We start from the raw sequence: 25,962 nt of genomic DNA, 5'->3' as shown, positions 1-25,962 counted from the left end.
TACGTAAGTATGCTGAATAAAATAACTTGAAGTATAAACCAGCTTCAATTTTGGACCAAAATAATGTTTCTTATTCATAACACAAAAAAATCAGTAATTCTACATAGTTATCAATCTGAAAACAGGTTGTTTTTGTCGAATAACACAGTTGTTTGGATCTCTGATCTTCTGGTTACTCAAGCACCATGAACAACATCTCAAAGCCAGATTTAGATCAGTTTTACCCACGCCTTACCCCTCGGAAACCCCAAAGTCACACTTCATAAGTAATGTAGGTAAAGAACAATCAACTACAAGTGATTTCTAAAGATGGGGGGTTGCATTAAATGCTTTATCATAGAAATAAAATGAATGAGCTGAGAATAGCTGTAGATGAAAGGCTTTGATCCTACATACAGTCAGAGCTGCACGCACATGAATACGGTTTGGCCTTCTTTTTGCTATGGCACGCTTGACATTCTTCATAGTCAGCTGAATGGTATGTTTTTACCATTTGTGTCCAACATTAATAAGAGACTGAGATGTGTGTATGAGCAAAAAGACACTCTCGTTTGAGAATTATAGCCATTCCCACTCTAATCGCTTTAAGGTACGCGATACAAGCAGCTATCCAGGCCGATTGTAAAAGAACCGCTTGACAAAAGTGTGCTTTAGGGCAGTCCGTCGCTTTTTTAATCCTACGCTGTGAATCGAAAACGTGTGGCCTTGCTTCTGTCTGATGAGCTGAAATATATTTTTTGATGAATCGGAGTATCTCAGTTTTGCTGGTTTCGGGTTCCTCCAGGTTCACAATGGAAACCAACCCGATCGGTCACGTCAAAGGACAACGTGATAAGTGAAGTATTGACAAGTAATTTGAGAGAGCGTTTGCCGCACCTAGATAAGAAAGATCCTATGAGTATGTAAACAATATTCCCAGGCCTTGCGGCCGCCATTCCTAGTTTGGTAAGTGATGGGAAAAGACTCACCCCTGATTAGAAAATCAGCAACTGGTTTTCCTCTTCTCTCCTAAATCCACCAATCCATCATTGATGATTCAGATCCTTCAAAAAACTGATGTGCATTTCAGGTGGGTTGCACCAACAAGGATTGAAGTAAACAGAGTTTAGAGCTAATCTAGGGTTTGTTGATCCTAGTTTTATTTTAATTCAAATTGCGATGCACCACTTAATTTGAAACGGAGATTAGCAAATCGTGGATTAAACTGCTGTGTTGGGGACTGGACCACAATTTAGACAGGCCGCTAATATAACTACTCTTTTTAGGATGTCGGCATTTTCCGTTCAATCACAGACGTTTTGCCTGTATGTATTGGATAAGAAAGCAGGGCATCTTGAATTTGCCGCTTCACAGCCGACCACCCATCAAACCGCCATGCCCTCACTCGTGCTAAGGTGTTTTATTTACATTTTATTTACAATAAACATATCACATCTTTAATGTGAAGCATGACATGACACTTATGTATCTGTATCTGATCATTTTATAATAGATCTTTTTGTATTATTATTTTAACCTCGTAAGTAGCAAGTTTCAAGTTAATCCCTAACTGAGAGATAAATCAGAGTTTAAAATAATGGAGCAACAGAATTAAAATTAATCTCAAAACTATGGATTAAATGGATATAAACCTGATTTTTTTTTAACAAGGTCTACAGTTTGGTGCAACAGAATTATTTATTAAAACTTTATTTGATCTAGATTAAAAACTAATCCTTGTTGGTGCAACCCACCCAAAGTGTGAAGAAAAAAATTCAACATCAGTGGGCCCACAGCACCAGAAAGGGAAAAAAAAACATCTGCCCTCCATTTCAGGCAGAGAGTAAAACTTTGTGACTTCTGCAATGGATCTTTACATGAGCTTATTGATTGATGGAGATTTGATGTTCCAGTTTGGGGCATTTCAATATCGAAGTTGGATTTCCAGGAGAATTCAAATCATCCTTTTAATGAAAGAATAGTTCCACTCTTGGATGCTGATTGGCTCTTAAAGGAATAGTTCATCCAAAAACGGACATTCTGTCATTATTTACTCATCTTCTAGTTGTTCCAAACTTGTATAAATGTATTTGTTATGATGAACTTAGAAAGATATTTGGAAGAATGCTTGACACCAAACAGTTCTTGGACCCCATTGACTACTAAATTCTTTAATAATTTTGATTAATTTCTGTATGTTATTGGGTTAACAAATCATAGTCTTAATACCAGTGTATGGAGGCAGAGAGAGAGAAAGAGAGAGAGAGAGAGAGAGAGAGAGAGAGAAAGAGAAAGAGAAAGAGAAAGAGAAAGAGAAAGAGAAAGAGAAAGAGAAAGAGAAAGAGAAAGAGAAAGAGAAAGAGAAAGAGAAGGAGAAAGAGAAGGAGAAAGAGAAAGAAAAAGAGGAGAAAGAGAAAAAGTTTATAACCACAGTAACTCTTATAGCAACATTGTTGAATTGATCATAACAGCATTACGCTTATCAACAATATTGATTAAGTTTATTGACAATATTGGTATATTGTGACACCCCTACTCCCAAGCCTTATGGTTTCTGTTTCTTTGTGTTCATTGACTGAAATGTGCACATGGTTACAATATCAGTACGAAAACAGTACAGTTCAGTAACATTTTGCAGGTCTTAAGTATATGTTTCAACAAATGATGAAATGTAAACCAACCTAAATGAATAATATCAAAATAGCCACAAGCAAATTACACTAAGATTGACTCTGTACACCAAACAAGTTTTAAGGGTCAATCTTTCGAAATTGGGATTTATATACCATTTGAAAGCTGAAAAGGCTGAGATACAGCTATTTAAAAATTCTGTAATCTGATGCTGCAAAAAATAAAATTGTCCATCAGAGGTGCTGTAGCAGGCCGTTGCTAAGAAGGTTTGTTCTAACGCTTACCGTTGTAATGATGTTGTGGAGAATAAATTAACCCGAAAGCTGAAATTCTAAACTTTACATAGATAGACCAAAATCAATCATAGACCAAACTTGAGTGGGAAATTCCCAAAGAGTGGGACGCAGCTCTGAAGTTTGTAGGCAAGTTTCTGGCCATTTTTGTTCGCGATTTTGCTGCATCCACTCAAAAAAAATAAGTTTCTTTTTTATTTACGGTAGGATTTTTTTTATATAACATGATCTGTACTTAATATTCAAATGACTTTTGGTACAACATTAAAATCGATGTTTTGTTGCCTTTCACCACAAATATTCCTGTGCCACTAAAGACTGTTTTTGTGGTCAAGGGTCAATTTTTTTTATAATTTACTTAAACTGAACAAGAAACAGCATACTGCACATAACTTTAAATATGAAAAGAAACATCTTTACATAAATACACAATGTGCTTGTGCTGTCTTTAGCACATTTTATGTACATTACATGTGAACACAGCATATATTAATCACTAAAAAAAATTTTACCACCCAATTTACGCTGTCAGGATCTTGTCCTTCCTGTCGAGCCTTGTAGACAGTTTCGTGATAGTTCCATGTCTTGTGTGTGTTTTGTCTAGTGTGTCTAGTAATACTGTGTGTATTTTTAACTCAAATATCTGTGCTTATTTGTGTACAACCATATTCAAGTTTTAGTAACTCAATGTAATTGCCTAGATATAATATTTCTCCACACCACTAGAGTTTCTTAGGTTTCTCCCTAAACACTTTAACAAGTAACAAGTTTAAACTCTGTTTGTTAGATGTTTCAAAAGATAATATAATAATAATAATATAGTTAAAGATGTTCAATCATCTAACTTGATCGATTCGAGTTGGGGTTCTACCTGAATGATGCTTGTTGTATCAAAATAGCATTGCTGTGGATCTCAAGTTCAAAGCTTGCTTTGCCTGAGAGTAAATGTAGAATTAATGTGTTACTTATTTATTACTTATGACATTTTTACATCCAAAACCACCAAAATCAATAAGTAATAGGCTATTTTCTACCCAGGTTTTGAGGCCAGCTCTGCAAACGCTCGGTTTTAATGGGAGTGCCGCATTGAAGACACTTTGAAGTGTGAAGTGAAGTGAAGACACCGCTTTGATTGGATAGCAGTTTGCGTAGTTGGAGCCTTCTGTGAATTTTGTTAGAGAAGTAACGTAATGTTACACAATAGCAGGGCATTAGTATTATCTGGAGACCTCCTGTGATTTATAAATGACATCCCCACATCAATATTTCATGTGATGCATTCACACAGGATGATTTTACTCAAATTTACTGATTTATTACCCAGATGTGATGGCAAGGCTTTGCATATAGTTTGTAAAGCCTATGTAGTATTTCGTTTAATGATATATGACCGTACCTGTCAGCATTTGAGATCAGTGATCCCGAACCGGACAAAAGATCATCGCGATCGTGGGTCTCAAAGGCTGATAGGTACAGTCATATTAAACGCAATAAAACTAATGGCTTTACAAACCCTTCAAAACAGCCTCCATTATTCACAAAATGCAGATAAAACCTTGAAAAATTACATATGAGCCCACCAAATCACAGAGATGGCGATCACAGACAACCTCTGCAATTAATACAAATGACTAGAGGTCCCCATACTAATCTCGTGCGAATAGTGCTCAGGGCTCATCACATGATCTCAAAAAAAGGATAGTGCATAGATGCACGAATAGTACAAAAATGTTTTACTTACATGAGATTGCTGCACCATTCCTATCAAATCCAATATTGAAGGCACAGGACTGCTTTATAATTTTAAACTCTCCACAAATCCAGTGTCGACCTGTGTCTTGTTCACGAAGGAAACCTCGGGGAAATCAAACGAACAAACGCTCCATGTTTTTCCCACATGAGCTGGAACGTCTTTTAGAATAAACTTTAAACACGCATTACTAATATCGGAATGCAAAGGAAGGTTATGCAGCGACTGTATTCTTCCCCAACCAGGGATGGCACAATATTCAGCTATCTTTAACGGCATGTTTGTTTATTGCTAGCTCGCTCTATCTGATGCCGCGCCACTGGTTCTTTCATGCGTGAACCAGTGGGCGGGTCTAGAGAAGCAGTCATTGATTTTTTTCTGTGTAGGCGGTGTTCAACCATCAATGTCGTCATAGATAGGAGCATTCCAGAACCTGGCGTTGGCAGGGCCTGGCAGTTCTGACACTTACATGATGTTCACGTGGATACGATTCGATCTTAACAAAAGCTCAGGTTAAAATTGTGATTTTAATTCATGCCTCCTTTAATGTTTAATATTCTGTTCTTATGGAAGGTTTTGGCTGTTAGTGGTTTTAAGAGGTTACGATTGTACAAAAGAGTAGAAAATAAGTAAAACAATTCATGTAAAAGCTTTTTTAATCCAAAGGCAATTCATTCAAAATGATAGAGGTAAGACTAGCTTTGCTTCTAAACTAGAATCATTGAGAATTGTGTAGTAAGAAAGTGCAATGGTATGCCTTCCTGTATCTCAGTGGTTAGAGCTTGGTGCTAGTAATGTCAAGGTCATAGGTTTGATCCCACCGAATGCACATACTCAGAAACAAATGAATAGTATAATGCAATGTATGCAAGTTTGGATAAAGTGTCTGCCAAATGCAAAAACGTACATGGTTTTGTTCAACGAGTGGCTTTGATTAAATCAGCATTAAAATAATGTGAAAAGAAGGTTATTTTTGTGCCATTCAACTTAATATTTTCAATTATTGACACAATTCAGTTGGTATTACTTAAAAATACATTTTATTTATAAGGCAAACCTAATCTAACTCAATATAGTTTGTTAGTTAAACTTCATTTTAATAGAAGTTGTCATAACTGTTGCGTTATTAATAAATTATTAACTTTTTTTCGAGTGTTCTATAGTACAAATAGACATTTTATTATATTATATTTATTCATATATGATACAGTAGCAGCAGTTACAATTTATCATCTTTACTAAGCGATGCAAACTCGTCAGATCTAGACAAATGAAAATAATGACCTATCTTGAATAAAAAACGCGGAATGTCGCTGAAAGGTGCAAGTTTGCATCCTCTTTAATGAAGAATATTTACATTATTTTCCCATTAAATGACAAATAATTATTTTGTATGTTTTCCACAAAAATGTCCAAAATTACACAACCTTACAAATAAGTTGAATGTGTTAAAAAAAAAATACTATATATTTTATTAATTGCGTTGTAATGTCCACTAATCAAATTCTTAACGGTAACGGTGGATGGGAGCCCTTTCGGACGTGTTTGCCCCTCTTTATGGGAAAATTGTGTGAAAATATGTACCCAAATTTACTTCAATTTTCAACAGCTTGATTTGTAGAGTTTGGTGTTAACATCACAAAAGTCTTAGGTTCAAAGACCGAGACACAAAATTTGTATAAATTAAAAGCCCTGGACAGAATCTGCCATATGCTTAGATGTACAACATGTGTAATGCTTTGATGTTAAAATCACAGTCAATTCCAATTGATTCCTATATGTATCCTATATGAAAGAGTTGCTCTAGACTCGCTTTTAGCACGCATGGCTACTGCGCAGGAGCGCTGGCGAGTAGCAGGTGTCTGAAGCTTTAAATTAGCATTTCCTATTCATGCTAATGGCTGAACCCTGTTCCCCCCGTGAGGAGAGTTGAGCGTGCTCTCTTCTCCAGAGCACAGTGCATGCTAATAAGAACACACTCCACAATCCCCGCTCTGTGTGTCTTGGCTAATCTTGTTTTATCACCTTTGTTAACATCTCCACGAACAACAGATCTAATCCAGGCAGAGATTACCGTAATGTGACTTGTGCTTTCCCAGACAGAGTTTGCACCCTTCATTCTACAAACATTTGTATTCCCCGCGGCAGTAAACACAAAGGGGGATGAAGTGAAACGCAACGGATGGAACCGCAGGTTATGAACTGTGCCTGAATGCTTCGAGTGCAGAGGTTAAAAACACGACGCGAACCCTCGTATCCTTGCACGGGAAAACGCGAGGGGTGAACCCTTTAGAGCCCTCAGGGTGTACCGAGCCGGGAAGTGGAGAGCCGACGGCTGCGAGAGACACAAAAAACTATTTCTGCTTTATCCACGATGATTAATTCTGTTCATCTCAGGAGATTGTCTTCAATCACGGAGCATAAGGTGCCGGTTCCTTGGCCCTGCGTTCAGGGAGCGGTGAATTACCTCCTGGCAGATTGCTCCACGGATGTAATATGACTCAGCTTTGGGTTAATTTTCCAATGGAAAGTCAAAGCTCACAATCCGGGTTTCTTAACAGGGTCAAGAGACCTCAGAGGGCAGGGTCACCCACGGACGAGAGCAGGCCACAGAGGTCACCCAACCGGATCCATGAGCCGAGAATTCATAAGACCCTCAAAATTTGTACATCTCTATATAGTATTCCAACCTGTTCCCTGGAATCCATTAGGGCAAGATACAGTAAATAACATGATGAATGAAAACCCAGAAGAGTTTTATCGCAACATTAAATGGTTATTTGTGAACAAAACAGACGTGAAATACCCAGGCAAGTTATTTTAAATAAATAACAGCTAGATTTGGTGTTGCGGCTAATTGAGGGAAAACAGATGTGACTAGCGCATTCATGCCTCTAGTTATAATAGCACAATCATGGCATATGTAAAATCTCACCCTAAATGGTCGGGAACTGATGGAGAAGACCCGACTATAGGTAATGGCCGGTAATCATCCTAACTCGGCACCTTTATATATTTATTTCCCTGCCCCGATGTGCGGGGTTAAGGTATCACGGTGTTGCCGTTCCATTTAGCGGATCACAGAAATTGATTCGCTGCCCAAGGAACAGCGCCGTTTCCCATTCGCTCAGGCGGCCGGGTGGCATTCCGCTCACATAATCAAGGATGAACGATGTCTGTCTACCCAATCTCGCCCTTGGTCCCAACGGGAGAGAGGACTAGTAGCGGGAAAATCTGCATGAATACTAATTCGGCCTCTCGGCTTTAACAGCTTTCGCAAAGCCATCTCGAAGGAATTCACTGAACATGATATCTTACCATATTAATTACTCCACGGGCACGAGGCAGGAAAAAACGAGATCGCGGGAAACCTATAAGGAGGGACTTGCTGCTCCAACTTAAATGTGGTTAATTATAATTTGATTTTGTGCATTAGATGCAAGGGCCCGATGGTCTTCAGAGATGTTGAGAGTTCCTCTGCTATGGATCTACATGCAATACTTGAGGTTCGCATCTATATGCAATAGATCAGCTTGTGTCAAAATGCAGCATTACAGCGTACTGTTGGAGGTACGATGACGTCATTGTTTACAAAACGAATGTACACTGGGTGTACATGAGCAGTATGCGATCAAATCTCACGCCACAGTTTTTCAGTTTGAGTAAAGGTCTGTGAACGTTTTACCAGGTTAATATCATAGTGATAAATAAAAATATGACTTGTTATTTGTTTTTACATTTAGATGCTATTATCCAAGAATTAGGAAACAAGTAGGCGATATATCATTGCAGGCAGTAGTACAGTGCAAGGTGATGCTGAACAATGTTGAGAGAGAGGACTAGATTTTGTATTACAACTATTTAGAAAAGCAGTCAACATGTTTCTGTCAAGTATTTAAGGAAAAGATACACTGTAAAACGTTGCTGTAGTTTTGCAGCAGGTTTGCCAGTAACTTACTGTATTTAATTTGCAATTTTGTTTTGAATATAACCTAACCTAGTTCTATTCTTTCATAAAACAAGACTAAATATCTTAAGTCACTTTTCTTGTTATGTAAATGTATCCTAATTTCAGAAGTTTTAAACATTTTTAGAAAACAAAACAAAAATGATTAGAAAGAATGTCATTTTTTGCAGTGTTGCTGTAGTAATGAGACCAGTCTCTTCTTGCTTATTTTGAATCACAAAAGTAAGCGATTTAAAAGGTAAGGTCATCCCAAAATCAAATTTGTGTGTTTTTTTACCAATTTGATTTTGGGATGAACTAACCCTTTAAAGTCATGTTTAACCCAAATGAAAACAGTACTAATAGGAAAGTATAAAGTAGTAAATAAATCTGCAGTAAATTACTGGGAAACCTGCTGCAAAACTACAGCAAAGTTCCACAGTGTATGTTTCAATTGTTTTTTGAATATCATGAGAGAGATTTGATTGAGACCTTGTTTTTGTATTGTTGTGTAGTTTAATCCAGATAAAAAATACTGTATACTTCAGTTATATAGCAGCAGTTTCATTTTTGCATTGTTGCAAAGCAGTTTTACATACATTTAGGCAGTAGTTACTGGAGTAAAAAGACATCATTATGAATAATAAAGTAGACATGCTATCATGATTCATGGCCTCCAATAGTATGATGTATTTTGATTAAACTACAATGAAGTTTCATAAGCTTGTAGTCAGACATTTTTATTTACAGTACTAGTAACCACTGTGTATATTATTTGTATGACAAACACATCAAATTTAACCTTAAAATGAAATGAACAGGCATCGGAAATACATGTCATTTCATTTGAATGCAATGATGATATTGGCAGAAAGAAAATATATAAAAAACAGTTTGTAATTAAAATATATTTAAAACGTAAAGCATTATATACAGTATTTAATTAAAATATATTAAAAACATTATATACATTATATTATAGAAATTGTAAAACAGTTTAAGTAGTACTTCTTCTACATTCTCTTTAAACAACATGTCTCTACAATTATTTCATTGGTGGAACAACCGGAATTAATCGGACAAATACCTGAGCAGCACTGTAAAAAAATTCAACTTGCAAAATGTTCTCCCTACAAAGATAAATAAGTAACTTGAACATAGCATTTTTAGTTAAAGGAGTCGAATGATTGTTTTGCATATACTGAACAAAATTAGCCTAATCATGTTTCTAACAAAGATTATTTTGTTGACTGGACTTAGTTTCTCAAGTTTTTGGCCAAAATTCATCAGAAAGTTTGCCCAACTTACAAAACAGTGTATTCTGAACAAACAATATTTCAAGAGTTTGAAAGTTCCCAAGATGCATTGCAGCAAGTTCAATTCTGTTTCATATTTGTTTTTCTTTTAAAGATTTGTGTTTTAGTTCTTGCTGGCTTAATTTATGCTTTAATATCGTTGTTACTGTTTGTTATCTTTTGAGTTCTTTTAATGAATGATGGTTTTTGATTTTTATCATGGTTTAGATTTGTGGTTTAAAATTGAGGTGTATAGTGCATGACACCAGAATATTAACACTCAACACAAACTGTTTAAACAGTTAATTGACCAAAGTTTGGGACTGTTTGATGCAGAAAATATATATTTATTATAATTAAAATAAAAGACAAATACACTTTTTTATTTTTATATTTTACAATACTTAAAGAGTACTTGGAATATTACATTTTACTAATTTAACATGTTTAATCTACACAACAGAAATATATTAATTGCCTGAACAACAATAATTAGTGTAACAATAATATCTTTATTAGAAAAATAAGACAATCAGCATTATGTAAACAAACAAATTTAAGTTGGCTAAACAAAGTATCATTACTTTGAAGAATTAAATACTATACGTTCAGTCAACACAAAAGACTTACTGCATCAGGTTGCCTAATTTATTTTACATTGGCAAACAATTCTGCGTTTAAATCTGTACACATAGACCCACCCATCCGTTGCCTGCGGAAGAATGCGACATGGTTTTCAAATTACGTTTCTGCATTCACGGGTTCCATCAGCTTGGTAAACAAATTCACGTGTATTGTGCTGCCCAGCGGCATTTTTATGACACTGGTAACAGACAATTGCAATCTTTAGTAGTATATTATTATATATTTAATTGTATTGTATAAGATGAAAACTTCTCATGTTGTAGACTCTTTGCAGAGTTCTACCGGAAGTTAAGCTTGGGCCAAATAATGTTTAAATTGTTCCTGAAACCGTCTATATTACCACGTTTAGATTATAAGCAACTTTGTAAATGCAAGTCGCCAGTAGGTTGCAAGTAGGCATTTTCACTCATAGACATAATAAATGCCTAGACGCCGCATTGGCCACTTTGCTCTGGTGTTGCGACATGTCAACGGCTGCGCCATATTAGTGAGGGCAACAGTGCACTAAAAGCCCACTGAACCCAATGGAAGAGGTGAGCTTTTTCGACCATAAAAGCACATTCACATTTAAATGTCTTAAAATATTTCAATGGTTTACAATATAGGTAGAGGACAACTTTATCATGTCTCTAGTTCTCATCTAGTGATGGTTCTCATAAGGAAATGTGAAATCCATTATTCGTGTTTTAGAATCCACTAGATGTAACCATGTTCAGTGATATGTTACTTATAGACAAGACAAGCAAGCAATGGCTGCTCACTGCTCTGGGTGTGTGTTCACGGTGTGTGTTTTACTCACTGCTGTGTGTGTGCACTTGGGTGGGTTAAATGCAGAGCACAAATTCAGAGTATGAAACACCATACTTAGCCTAACATCACATCAGAATAAATAACCACGTTGCTGTAGTCGACAATAAAACACAGACATGGAGACCATGTCTGAGTTTATTTGAATCATCGAACAAAACACCCAAGTTAATATAGTTTTATTTACTTATTATATAACAACAAAAGGCTTTTTCTGTAGTTATTTTAGACATTTTCAAAGATAAAAGATGTTCTTTTATTAATCCGGTAAAACTGTTATAGCAGTAAAACATGATGTATGTGATGTTGTAAAACAAATAACACTGCTGTGCATTAGAAGTACGAATTAGCAGTATATAGTCATATAGTAGCCTAAATGTTCCATTCTTTTAAAGTGAACGAGCTGTGATCTGATCATGTGCATTTCATCTGCCTTAAATTATTTCACATTAGCAATGTGTACACAATTATTAAGCCTAAATGATTGCTTGACAAGCCTGAACTTCAACAGTTCCGTATGACTATAAATACATTTTGAAGTCTATAACCACAATCTGTTTTAATCCAGAAATCTGCAGCTCCACCATTCATTCATATGTCTTTGTAGTCGGCTTTTGCGCTCACCAATATGGCGGCGGTGTTGACCTTAGCGCCCATCTTCACTCCTATGGACTGTCCGTCCGAAAAGTCGCTCCTCATTTGCATAAAGTTAAAAACCGCATCGCCCTATTTAGGTTGCAAACGGTTGCCACTGCCCGCGTGTCCGGAAGTCGCCAGCTCTCCATTAAAATGAATGGGATCGTGTTGCTTTTTCGCTTATGATCTGAACGGGGCATTACAGTTTACTGTCAATTTTGTGAATCGATAAGCTGTTGCAAATACTGTAGTAACCATTATTTTTCACTGTGGTAAGAATTAAAAACACCGTATATTTTATATAGTGTAATGCATTTTTATTCACGTGGGCATTACAAAGTATTGTCTTATATTAAATATGTATGTAATTGATTCAAATTACGAGGTTAATGGATAATCTTCTCTAAACATAATTTTTTTCAACTTCCTTCGATCAAAGCTTTAAAAGCTTTCAATAGTTTCCCTTCTTGGCTGGGTTACGTATCTTCATGTCCTAAACTCTATGAGCAAGGCTAAATGTATAGGGGTGTGATGTTTAAATGTCCATTGTTTTGATCTGCCACGTTATGCCGTTCATGTAATTTCAAACGTGTATGACTTTCTCTCTTCCGCAGACCACAAAAGAAGATATTTTGAATAGTGCTGATAATTAAGCGACTTCAATTGTATGAACACTTTGAGACAGGACGTTTAGGTGAACTATCCCTTTAATAAAAGCAGATTTTGTACAAACAGGTCGACTGAGCCATATGAACTGCTGTCTGAATACAAACAAATGTACTGAGATGGTGATGTCGCACTACAGATTGTTCATGCAGACTACTAGAAAAGACAAAGAACACTACATATAGTCTTTATAATCCTTCGAAAAGCTTTGATATTACACATAGCACACATTCTCTACATTCAATTAGCATATAAAAGAATAGCTTCTGGTTAGATACCAATAAAATCCCATATTAGGTAACTATAGGTTTTTTTAGGTAAAAAAAGGGCTTAATTATTGATATTCGTGGGCTTGAATGATGAAAAGCTCGGCCTTTGTGTCTTGCTGAACATCCTCAGAAACGCTGTGAGAGAAACCACGGGCGAGTAAATGAATATTTCATTAAGGTCTATTGAAACAGAAGATCAAATGACCTTGTTTTAAATCATTATTCCCTGATAAAAATAAAAGTGGATAGGGGAGAGTGGAAGGGACACACTTCAAACTTCAACTTGTCGAATAAACGTGAATAAATTACACAAACATGCAATATGCAAATAGCAGAATGCTGGCAGATCATTGTTAATGAGAGTGTTTAACTTCCATACTTGCTTTCATCTGGGTCTTCCCGTGTTTCATTGTCATTGTTCCAAAAACAAAGACACGTCTGGCCTTCGCAGCTTATTATTCACTAGCAGAATAAAAGTTTCGCTTCCACGCCCCGAAATCACTTTACAAAATCACGACCAATAAAGGCAATGTACTGTAGACTAAAGATGATTGTAAAAACGGTTAGTATGACGCACCAAAAGCAAGTTCGGCAAACATTTTGGTTCCATTAAAGAATCCTGGAAAATGGATGCTTTGTAAAGCAAGTACTCATTGGTAAAAACATAAATATTGTCATCATTTATACTCCCTCATGTCATTCAAAACCCACATGCGAGTCTTTCTTCTGTTGATCCATTAAATGAAAAGATTTCAAGAAAATGTTCCCTGCCGGGAAAGACAAGGTTGGTATAGTATTTGAAAAACACATCCGGTATATTTAGAATTATGTTAGTGGTTATTGATAATGTGCTCGGTTTCAGTTTTCTCACCCTGAAAACTGTTTACAGAAGCGACGGGCACAGTATCTCTCTCGGTCACACAAGTATCTGTTGACATGATCCTTAACACAGATATTATATGAGGGGAGCTTTTTAGCAATCCCCAAATTATGCAGGCACGTGCGGGTCAGGGCTGTCCGCGGCCATTACGGCTAATGAGTGTGGAGTCCTACTTTAGCGGTATCGGCTCCATGAAGTTACCTAAAAGCGAACTAATGGAACCCTACTGATGGCTAGAATGCTGCGGATTGGGTATCATTACAGGATAACATCCCTGTGTGCATGTTAAATACAACGCAGCGACGATAAAAACCAAATGAACTCTGAGTCACAGGAAAAATGAGAAACCTCGAGTCACAGGTGATTATTGACGGCTGGGAAAACAGTTTTGGATATCGGTGTACAGCAATTTTACTTTGTAATGTTATTTTCAGCTCCATTAGAAAAGGGCTGTAGCAGTCGCGGCCGTTTTGGAAAAATAACCGTTATTACTGTAATGATTTTGATGTGTTTGATCGGTGCTTTTTTCCTAATTATATCTAATTTTAACCACAATACTTTGAATATAACAGTATTGATAACAGTAAGGGAGCGCCTATTAAAAGAAAACTTTGAAAATAAAGCGAAAGTCAAACGTTTGTGGTTGTTTACAATAACAGAAATGTTTATCACAATAAAACAAGACTATGTAAAATGCAACTGGAAATCTTGCAAAAAGTGGTCAGAACAACACAACTTCATGGCAATTCATAATCATCGTTTTTTTCATTTTAGTACGATCTGCTTGCGTGAAAGTTATGGTTGTTTATGGGAGGGGAGTTTTGATAATAATCACGATCCTTCGAATGAGCAATCTCGTAAAATTGTTATAAATTCCTGTTAAATCTCCCTCATCAGAAAACATGAAGACCTGAAAATGAACTATTGTGCATTGCACCGAAGTGGACTGCGGTCCAATATCGTTGGCGTGAAAAAGACACTGTCGCATTCAGCTGACGAAAACAGTTTTCAAGCCACCGCGAGTACAGAGAGCATTTGTTTCCCTACCAAGATGAGCACAACACATTTTGTCCTCCTAAATGGGCCACGGGTACTTGAGCGAGTTCAAAGGTGTTCCAGAACCATGCGGAGTGGCCATTGTGCACTGGCTTTTCATTGGAGTTGACTCAGAGCATTCCACTCCAACTCGCCGCCAGATACCTGCAGCATCGAAAATGCGTAATATTCAGCACAGTGCAAAGGAATCACTTTAAAAACCAAGTTTAATCTATTTCAACCAGGTCCAAGTGTTGTTCAGCTAAAGAGATTCAAGCAGGGTTAACACCGACATGTTTTGAAAACCCTTCACAGTCTTTGGCCACAATAAAGAGGCTCGCTCTTATTTGTTTTCATGGAATGCCGCACTCGTTCCTCGCTGAAGATTTTTGTTTGTTTTTCAATCATACGAATGTGTCTGTTTCAAACATATTAACTTCTCGTTGAAAAAAAAAACCTTCACTGCTGATGGTCGACTGCATAACATCAATCATAAAAATCATCAGAGTCATTGGCGTCTTCATTACGGGATTTAGGACGTAGGGCCATTTCGATCTCAGAGTCGTCTGATTCTCCCCAAAATGCTGAAAACAAAAACGTAAACGAATGTTATTATCGTTCTGCATTTGTGCAATAATGCAAAGTTCAGAGATAAAAAAAAAAGAATGTTAAAGCAACAAAATAAAAAAGTAATAAAAATAACAAGGGCTGTCAAACGATTAATCGCGATCCAGAATAAAAGTTTGTGTTTACATAATATTGACATTGACATTTAGGCATTTGGCAGACGCTTTTAACCAAAGCGACTTACATTGCTTTATCCTATACATTTCACATAGGTTTAGCAATCCCCTGGGATCGAACCCACAACCTTCTTACCACTGAGCTACAGGAAAGCTAATATATATTTGTGTACTGTGAATATTCATTTTGTGTTTATAAACACATATATATTTAAGATAATATAAATACAAAATTTACTAAACATTCATATATAATAACAATTTACATTTACATTTTACGCTTGCGACTTACATTGTTTTTATCCTATACATTTTACATAAGTATTTGCAATCCCCTGGTTAACAATCCCATTGTTAACGCAATGCTCTTACCACTGAGCTACAGGAAAGCTTGGTAAATTATTGGTAACTATAAATAAATGTAAATATTTCATAAATATATATACATTTACAACATTAATATGCACAGTACACAGAAATATATTATATAAACACAAACCTTTATTCTCGATGCGATTTATAGCGATTAATCGTTTGGCAGCCCATAAAGTAACACAACCCAAATGTTCTAGTAGAGTAAAAAATATAAAAACATGTTTGCTAATGGTCTTGATATATATTTATTAAATTGCTTTAGTGAATTACATGTATATTGCTCATACCCTTTGACTGGATGGCAGAGAAAGCGTTGACTTTATTTTTAACATTTCTCCTATGAAAGAGAGAGAAAAGAATCAATTGTTATACAAAATTATAAGCATACAAACATTTTTTGACACTGTTAAGCATCAGAAAACCATTTTCCTAGTTCAATGACAGTTGAATCTGTCGTTTCTTACCAAAATACCGCCGAGTGGTCTCTTTTCTGAGTATACGGATCATCAATTCGCCGCTAAGCTGATTCTCGGGTAGGGTGAGTGACCAAATAAACTTCCTTTACTTTTTTTCTATCGGTGGTGAAGGACCCAGTCAGTAATAAGTGGAGCGAGCGCAGGGTTGCTGGGTTCCCATAGCATCACTGATATCTCTATGTAAATGCATGACCTCTTCCAAGCCTTTGATCTGCGGTGTTGCATATGCAAAAGCGAGCGCCACTTGTCGTACAGGCTTTCTTCTTCATTTACATCGGCACAGGGGCTATTCAGACCTCAATAATGACATCATCATTTTCTATGTCTTCCTATATCCATATTTTAGATTTTGTTTCTGTACCTTAAAGGATTCCATCCAAAAGACTAGAGATGTTTGGTTTCCCTTTGACAGATTTGGATGAATAAATAAAACGGCAGTTCTATGTGTACTCACGCGTGCCCGGACGACCCGACTGCAAATTCTGCCATGTGCTCTCAACCTTGAAACTGACTAAAAGAGCTGTAAAGGAGTATCTGAACTCTCGTGTAATTCAGCTTAGCTTTTGTTTCCGGGACATCTCTGTTAAAGGTACAGCATTTACAAAATTCTTTTGATGCACGTATGCAGATGCTATGATCAGGGTCAGATCTAACAAGTTACATAAATCATCTTTGGCCCAATGAGAATACCTCTCTAACCCATGAAACACAGGGCATGAAAGTACAGCCGACGGATACGAGATGTACCGTGGAGACGTATTCACAGATCTGTCTTTTTCAGGGTCAAAAAACACAACGTTCATGAAGCCCATGGAAAAGCGTTTTGTAACAGATACTGGCTGTTGAATTTAATTATTAATATTTATCATTGACACATGATTTGGTGCTGTGCGGTTTGAATTTGGGGTACTGTGAAAGGAACTTTGATTTTAGTCAATCACATTTATTAGTTTATTCAAACTATGCTATATGTCGCATTTAGTACATGTGCTTTTTCATTTTAATTTCTGGAAATTGCTAAGAAAGCTACAGGTGAATTTTTGACATGGCAGCAAAAACCAAGCACATGGATAAGATGACAAAATAACATTTACATATGTAACCTTGGACCACAAAACCAGAAAATTTGTAGTAATACATTGTATTGGTCAAAATTATTAATTTTTCTTTTATGCCCAAAATCATCAGGAAATTAAGTAAAGATCATGTTCCATGAAGATATTTAGTAAATTTCCTACAATAAATATATCAAAACTTTATTTTTGTAAGTGGACGAAGCAAAACTGCCAACAAATATGGCCAGAAACACGACTACAAACTCAATCAAGTTTAGTATCTATGTTCAGTTTTGAATTTCAGCTTTCGGGTTCATCTATTCTTCACAACATCATTACAGCGGTAAGCTAATAGAGAGCATACTACAAACCTGTTTCTTCTTGGCAACGGCCTGCTACAGCGCATGATCAACTTTAAAGACGTTTTTGTCAATATTTCTATTTGTTTGCACCCGAAGATTCCAGATTTTCAAACCGTTGTATCTCATCTAAATATTGTTTTATCCTAACAAACGTCAATGGAAAGCTTCTTTATTCAGCTTTCAGATGATGTATAAATCTCAATTTGGGAAAATTTACCCTTGTGACTGGTTTCGTGGTCCAGGGTCACATATATAGGCTACTGTATGTTAAAGCTGTAAACCGTATCTTTTGCCTTTCTATCACTATCTCTGTTTGAAACATAACATTTACTTAAGTTACATCGCGTATTTATGTTTACATGTCCTGAAAAACATTTCACGCAAAAAATGTCCAGACAGTTAAAAATTACTATTAGCTTACTGTTGTAAATGTGAAAATAAGACGTTTTTCCCAACACTGATTGTTGCTCAAAAACATATTTTTTATGTTTATTTTTCACCAAATAAAAGCTTTAAAATATACAGATGTTTGAAGTACTTATAAATAAAACTACTACAATTACTACAAATGTAATACACAGTATTACACTTATAACAGGCAACTTTTAAAGCTTAAAATACGAGACTCCTTTCTCTCTTCCCCCTTAAGTACCAGTCGCAATAATAAATCCATGTGTTTGGGTGGGTAAATAGGGCTATTCTTTTCTATAACTTGCTTGCCATGGGAATGCTCTATCAGCTGAGCCACTTCAGACAGTGATGAGTCTGATTTCAAGACACTATTATCATAGAGAGCTCTGAATGCCGCTGACCCTCCAATCTAATATTCCATTTCCATAAACATTTATGCCAGTTCATCTTGCACTGAGGTTCACTTAATTGAGCCGACGAATCTGAATATGTAAGACAGGGCCGGCCACTATTTGGCTGCGTCTCATACACAGAGGTGAATGTAATGCGTAAAATGATGCAAATTACCGCTTTGGCGGCAACCTCTCTCTTTTGCGGCGTTTACTACCCTCTCTCCCCCTGTTCCACATTGTTTTCTACGTTGGGATGTATTTGTGCTGTTTGATGAAAAGTGCCCCTGTGCGTTTACAGGCAACCATTTGATACATTAATATATGTGATGTGTGGGTTGTTGTCATGATATCCGAGCTATGAATAAAAGACGTCTCTCTGCATCCTATGCAGCTTCATGTAAATAGCCCGCCGTTAGTCTGCGGCTTTCGTCCGAAGTTGTTTTCATATTACCTGTGATTGCGTATGATGAGAGCCCTGCAATTATATCTGAGGAATGAGAATCGTTCTGTTATTGTTCCTTTGAAAACACTCTACCTTAAAGTTCCTATGTTCACAAAAAGACCCAAAATAAATGTAATAAATACTTAAAAAAACAAAAGAAAAAATCTCTTTTTGATTACTCATTCCTTGCTGATCTATAGATCATCATAATCGCTCACGGGAGGTACAGTAGCTTCCACAGAGCCTGTTATATAAATACACAAGATGATAAATAAATATGAGAATATGCAGTATGAATATAAACGTCTGTCTGCCTACACACATATGCTAATGGAGCGAGATCTGTGGATCAGTTTGTGTAAGGCAGCACCTCCCACACCCGTCCCAGCTCTGACCCACAGCATCATTCACTGAACCTCTGTGTGAGAGCAGAGTGCTGAGGACTCGGATGAGCGGGGACAGCGCCCTCTATGTGTCGCTGACTGAACATGTTCATCTCACACACAGCTGGCCTAAATATGAGTGCCCTCTGCTGGAATATAACCAGAACTGCATGAAAACAGCTGGGGGGATTTTCTTTGTAAAGCTGCTGTGGGGACAGACATCATATTAACTCATATAGGTGCACTGTTGTACAATCTGCTTTACAAGTTTTGTACAAGTTTTGCTGTAGTTATGTTACACTTTTAATGTAGTGACTTATCAGAAGTAAATTATGTCTATATAAAAATATCAAATATATTAATATTATACATTTCAATGGATTTTTTGTATAAATAATGTGGATAAATAAAATGAAGCACAAAGATAGAGAGTGACCCCACTGGCTACACACCCAAACACACACTTAATAAGTGAAGATATTTCTCTTTTTTTATGCCAGGATATTTCTATTTCTATTTTGTAAAGGGTTAGTTAACACAAACATCTAAATTCTGTCATTATTTATTTATCCTCTAAAAACTGTATTTGACTCACAAAAGAGACATGTGTCCAGTAGTTTTGTGTCAATACAATTGAAGTCAATGAGCTCTAATGTGTTTAGTGATTAACATTCTTCAAAATATATTCTTTTGTGTTCTGAAGAAAGAGAGTCATACAGGTTTCAAATTAATTTTCATTTTTTGGTAAACTATCCCTTTAACTCTACCATTGTCCTTAAACCTAAGTGGGATTTTTTTTTCTTTTATACAATGAAGGACAAACTAAAATGTGTGGACATTTTTTTGTCATTTTTTCAGTTTAAAAATGGCATAAACGAACCAGCACATGCACACAATTTGGGTTTCAATGTTCTTACTGTACAAACTGTATATTCCATCACTCACCTAACCACGGTTACTTGTCGATGAAATAATATGCGATTAATTGACCGTTTTAAGGATTTGAATTATAACAATTTGTTACAATGAATTTGTTCAGTGACGAAAATATATCCCTTATAAATGTGGAAATTCTGTGTATACCTGAAAACATCTACTAAAGAGTGACCTGTCTTGAGCACTCAAACTAAAACTGAGACGATTGTGTCGTGGTGTGTGTATACAGCAAAGTCTGGAATCACTTTAATTAAACTCATCGACACAACAAATACAAAGCTGATACAACTCAGAAGATGGAGAAATGTTATTTAAATGTACCAGCGAGTGCAGTTCAAGGATAGTGGATGTGGAATACTCCAGATACTGCAGATCATCCTTGTTTGCAGCAATTCTGAATCATTGCTGTAATCTGAATTAACTGCGATTATATCCAATGATTGCGATGTGACGAATATTTAAGAATTGTGACAGTCCTACATCACAAACAAACACATTTTCTTATCTATCTAAACGAGAAATATTTCATAGACCTCTGCTGTTCACTTCCACCAAGAGTGCACTGAAGATGTGCTAACCGTATCAAATCCTAACCTCTTTTTTTCATGAAGCAAGACGCATCGAGATCTGTGCTTCATCCCTGCGGCTGAAGAGGAAGAAGCTGTGGCACGCAGCCCTAAACAAAGCACACGAACAAGAGGTCTTCACATGGAGTGCAGCTGTCGTATCACCCCGGCACACATGCGCGACAAACACAACTGCTCAGCATTATAATACACTAAAACGCAGCGTTCAAGAAAAGTATTTTGCTGTAAAAAACACAAAATGGCACGCAGAAGAGAGCTGGGAAGAGAATCAAGAAAAAGGGGTGGAAATGAAAGACCCCAATTCTCTTCAGCGCCATAATAGTGAAATGAACACACATAAATGTGTTAAGAGTATCTCTTTGCATCTTGTATGGACTGCATGTATTTAATCTGGAAAGCTTATTATGGGCCAGTCATTGCTATGCAAAGCAGCGCCTGACGCTTTTCTCTGGTCTTTTCAGCCCGCCGCCGTGTTTGGCCAATAGGCCTGGCCCCCCGCCTCTCATTGGCCATTCATAACATGCAACATTTGCACAATGTATCTCTCAAAGACTACTGAATAGGGGGCCTTAATACTCATGTAAACAACTGCAAACCAATTACTTAATGAATCGGCTTCGCACATAATGAGGAGGTGCACAAAGGCCCATAAAAGCATTTTTTGCACCAAAGCGTCTGCTTTAAACTTTAATTCTTCCCAGTCCGCCACGGCTCTACTGCAAAATCATAATTATGATTAAGAAGGAGAGGCACTTGATTTATTTGATTTGCGAGATTCGTTCAAAACCGGGATATTTTAATGTGCCCATCGGCTCGGTGACAGAACGACAGCCGTGCGTGATGGAGAGAGAGAGGATGGGAAAACATGTAGTGTTCTGCTGGTGCTCGAGTGCAGGGTACTTGTGGAAGCAATAAAGCGCGAGAGAAATTCTTTAACACCATCGCGGCCAAAAAATGAAGAGAAAACCACAAAAATTTTCACCTGAAAGCTGAGCTACACACATTTTCCACCCTTTGTAAAACACGGAGAAGTCTCCGGCGGCGTCCTCTGAGGAGCTCTGTGTGAATATGAGGTTCTGCCATGATCCAAAGCATCTCATGTAGGACACGGCTTATGTTTATTAATGAGGGCATTCATTGGGCAAGCATCAGAGACAGAGTCTGATCATTACACCCTCTCCTCTGCAAACATTGCAAACTAGCTGAGAGAGAGGAGGCGGTACAGAGTGGGCAAAAAGACTGGGCAAAACATACTAAAGGAGAAAAAAGACGGAGAGACAAAGAGGGAGACTTTCGACCCCCAGTGTCAGTGTGATGCTCGGAAAAGCGCGTGAAATCAGAGACGATTCCTCTTCACCAGGTTTACCCGTCCATTACCTGCCCTAATGGATTGGCGAAGGACAGCGTCTGTTGGCGGGCCTGATTGTGTGAACTTGTGTCGATGTGAAAATCTAAACACTGTACTCTCAAGATCCTTTCTCATCATTTCAAGTCCTGATTTGCCGAAGCAATCAAATAACGGCGATGATGAGAGAGAGGAAGCTCTGAATGAGACTACACCTTGACTGATGCCTCCTACGTGAACCCGTGTTAATGATGCTAAGAGTGTTTCAAGGACAAACACGCATCGCTTTTTTATTAAAAGAAGACAAAACAGGGGGGAAAAGAAGATTTGAGGAGACGTACTTACCGGCTATTTTGTGTTGTAGAATCTCGGAGTGCCTCAGCCCTTTCTGATTTGGTGATGTCTTTGGAAAACAAATTCAAATAAAAAAAGAGCTTGTTTACACTAAATGCACAGTTAACTTCAAATGTTTTATTTGTCTCCCTAATTTGTATGATAAAGCAAATTAGAAAAAACAAAAAATAAATATTTTAAGGTTTATACTTTTAGCTTATACTTTTTTTTCACTTTTTTTAAGATGTAAGTTAGCAAATAAAATATATTATTATGTGTTCTTCCTCAAAATAACAGTCAAAACTTCAACCTCGACAAAAAGAACAGTTATACATTTTTGTCTTGACTGTGGATAGTTTAGCATAGTTTTCTTTCTAACACTGTAAATCTTCTGAATGTTGTTGCACAAGACACTGTAAGAATGGAAAAGCTAATTAATTATAGATCTAAAAAAAAATTGTGTGATTTATTACAAGCAGTGTTGAGCAGTTAATCTGAAAAATGTATTAATTACTAGATACTAATTACATATTCAAAAGTGTAGTTAGATTACTGTACAAATGACTCTCTCCGAAAAGTATTTAGTTTCTTATTACGAATTACTTTCTGTATCCTACATCAACCATGATTAGTTAAGTTATTCAAGGATAGACATGAAACGTCTCTTTAAATTCATTCAAAGAAATAATATAAAACTACATAAAGTAGTATTATTAACTGACCAAAGTATTAAACATGTGAGAATAATACATTAAAGCATGGATTTTAAAGTTAGACTTTGAATTTTGATGTCAATTGCACACACATATATTGCAAAGAATTTAGTTTAATTCAGAAGTAATTGTAATTAAATTACAGAAAAATTTGGAGTAATCCCTTACTATACTGTACTTACATGGGAAAAGTAATTAAATTCTAGGTACTAATTACTTCATAACTAGTTACACACAACACTGGCGATAATACGGTTACCGCAAAGTTGGTCGACTATGATAAGCATGCAGTGAAAACCTGATATCGTGACAGCCCTACATGATGGTTTAAACAGGGCCGACTGGTAACACAGTGGTCGACTGGTAACAGTGTCTTTTGCTTGACAATATCAGGCAAAAATGGCACAGTTTCCCGAGAATGGGCCATATAGAGTAAATTTAATTGTTTACAAAAACACTCCTAATATAAACTCTATCCAGGGGTTCTCAACCTTGTGACTCTAAGGCCCCCACTGTATTCAACAGTATTCAAAGACCCCCCTCCCGCTTCCAAAAACCCAAATTTCTACCCAATAACAAGAAAGTGTTGGACAAATGCACAAATAAAAATATATTTTTTTTTTTAGTTGTGTAAAATTAATATTAATATAAACATTTTGTGTAAAATAATAATATCATTAAGTCTAATTATAAATGATCAGTCATCCTGAGGCCCCTTGGAAGTCAGCTGGGGCCCCCTTGTGGGCCACGAGCCCTCTGCTAAGTGTCACTGATTTTAACTCGATCACACACTTTTAGACTTAAGAGAGTGATTACAATGTACAACAAATGTCACATCTCAGGTTCACTGATATAAGAAACACTATAAAAAGAAAATGAAGTCTTTAGATATACAAGAGTTATATATTTACATGTAAGCAATTGTTTGCCTGTTTGTTCTTGTGATTTCTTTGACTTTACAACATGTTACCTGACGACTCAGAATCCTCATTCTCTGCATCACTGCAGCGTCTCTCTTGTGCCACAGTTTGTTTAAGCAGCTGATATGCGTTGGTCTCTAAAGAGAAAGGAGACACAAAAAGAACTAAATGTAGCAAGTCAAATATTTGCAGACCCATGAAAGACCCAGACGTGCAGACCCGTGGTGTTTGATGAACCAACACCAGCAGCTCTTTAAGGCCACTGATGAGCAAAGAGACGAGGTGAAAACAGAATGAGCTGGCGCTAAACTATTGATCTAATCCAGACGCACACAGACGGGCCACCGGCTCTGAAAAAAAGATGCCGCCTGCTTTTGTGTTTAACAACCAATCACAGCATTCCATTTAAAACATGGTCTTTCATGTTCTGAAAACTTTCAAATTCAGACTCAAACTGTTTTATGAAAAGGAGGCAAGGCAAAGAAAAGCACACAAGTTTTAAACGCCAAAATGTTTGAAATCCGAGAGAAAAACAAAATCGCACAAATCTCGTTATTCTGACGTTTATAGGACGGTTGCGACAAACATGTTTTTGTCGCCCCATTTCTCTCGGTATAATGACTGCAAAATGTAAGCATCTAAAGAACTCTTTTTTGTTGTTGGCCATATACATAAAACACCATTGTGCACACTATCGTACCGACACAGACATGGATGTTAAGAAGACCGACGTTCGGCAGAACGACGATTGCAAACTGTGTAACACAAGAGCAACAGAACTTGTCGCGGTCTTCATTAGCCGCCTGTAAACAGCTCATAAGCAGCCTGAGACAGCAGAGGCGGTTTTATACTACCATAACCCCTTTGATTAGTTGCCGGACTCGTCTCTCGGCGGTGATCTCTGGCTACCGCGCGCATGAAAGGCACAGTTTGAAATCAGATAGCCAAGTGGAATAATGGATAGTTTTACATTTCTGAGCCGGTGCTAGGACTTGCTACCCGAGGCTTTTCAAAGGATGCCTGGACATCCAGTCTTTTCAAGTCCGCCACTGGCTGGCATTGTTTAGCAGATAATGAGAACCAATGACAGATCTCGTGCGGCACCCCCAACTCGGCCGGCGGACAATTAAACCTCGGCATTATGCGCTCTGAGAATCTCGGTTTCACTCGCACCTAGAGGAGAAGAAAGGACAGGGGTTTGTTTTCTCTGGCGATAATTAGAGAAGCTGCTCCACTCTTCAGGTGGGACTTTGACCTCTGATTCACCTTGATCATCCTTTCACAGCTATCCAGTCGGGGAAAAAGGGACCCCCATTATCTACTGCGCGAGAGGAAAGACAAAACGGGCACAGAAGAACTCCAGAGCGGGCAGTTCTTCGATCTGCCTTTTTACCTCTAATAGGAATACTTTCCACTGGGCTTTGGTCGGCACTGTCCTCTTCAGCACTTTGAATTTCTGTAACAAAGAAAAAAGAAGGAAAGCACAGCTCAGAGAGATGGTGGGAGAGCGACGAGAAAGAAACAGAGAGAGAGAGAGATGTAGGAGGGGGTGGGGAGTTTTCTGAATGTGAACAGCAGGACAGATTGAGACAGGTTTAAATAGAGAATGAAGGTTGACTGGCTTTGTCAGAAATGAGATTTGGGCAAAAGTTTATTC

At 37.1% G+C, this 25,962-nt stretch overlaps 1 protein-coding gene across 8 annotated transcripts in view; it reads right to left on the bottom strand.

Annotated features, from left to right (window-relative positions):
* kiz (kizuna centrosomal protein) overlaps positions 1–25,962 on the bottom strand; it is a 71,320-nt gene that overhangs the window by 27,575 nt on the left and 17,783 nt on the right. For 6 of the 8 annotated variants that reach the window (XM_056767411.1, XM_056767407.1, XM_056767408.1 and 3 more), the window contains 5 exons: positions 25,699–25,761; positions 24,356–24,442; positions 22,685–22,742; positions 16,238–16,287; positions 10,433–15,416 (listed from right to left, as the gene is read on the bottom strand). In XM_056767411.1, coding sequence (XP_056623389.1) covers positions 15,319–15,416; positions 16,238–16,287; positions 22,685–22,742; positions 24,356–24,442; positions 25,699–25,761 — 356 coding nt within the window. In that variant the 3' untranslated portion in view covers positions 10,433–15,318. Of the gene's footprint in view, positions 1–10,432; positions 15,417–16,237; positions 16,288–22,684; positions 22,743–24,355; positions 24,443–25,698; positions 25,762–25,962 lie in introns of those variants that run through there. The other 2 variants (XM_056767410.1, XM_056767409.1) reach the window with 2 other exon arrangements.

This window comes from Triplophysa dalaica, chromosome 15 (assembly GCF_015846415.1).
Source record: "Triplophysa dalaica isolate WHDGS20190420 chromosome 15, ASM1584641v1, whole genome shotgun sequence".
NCBI lineage: Eukaryota > Metazoa > Chordata > Actinopteri > Cypriniformes > Nemacheilidae > Triplophysa > Triplophysa dalaica.
The sequence above is the reverse complement of the archived record's forward strand: the minus strand, read 5'-3'. Positions and strand labels throughout refer to the sequence as shown.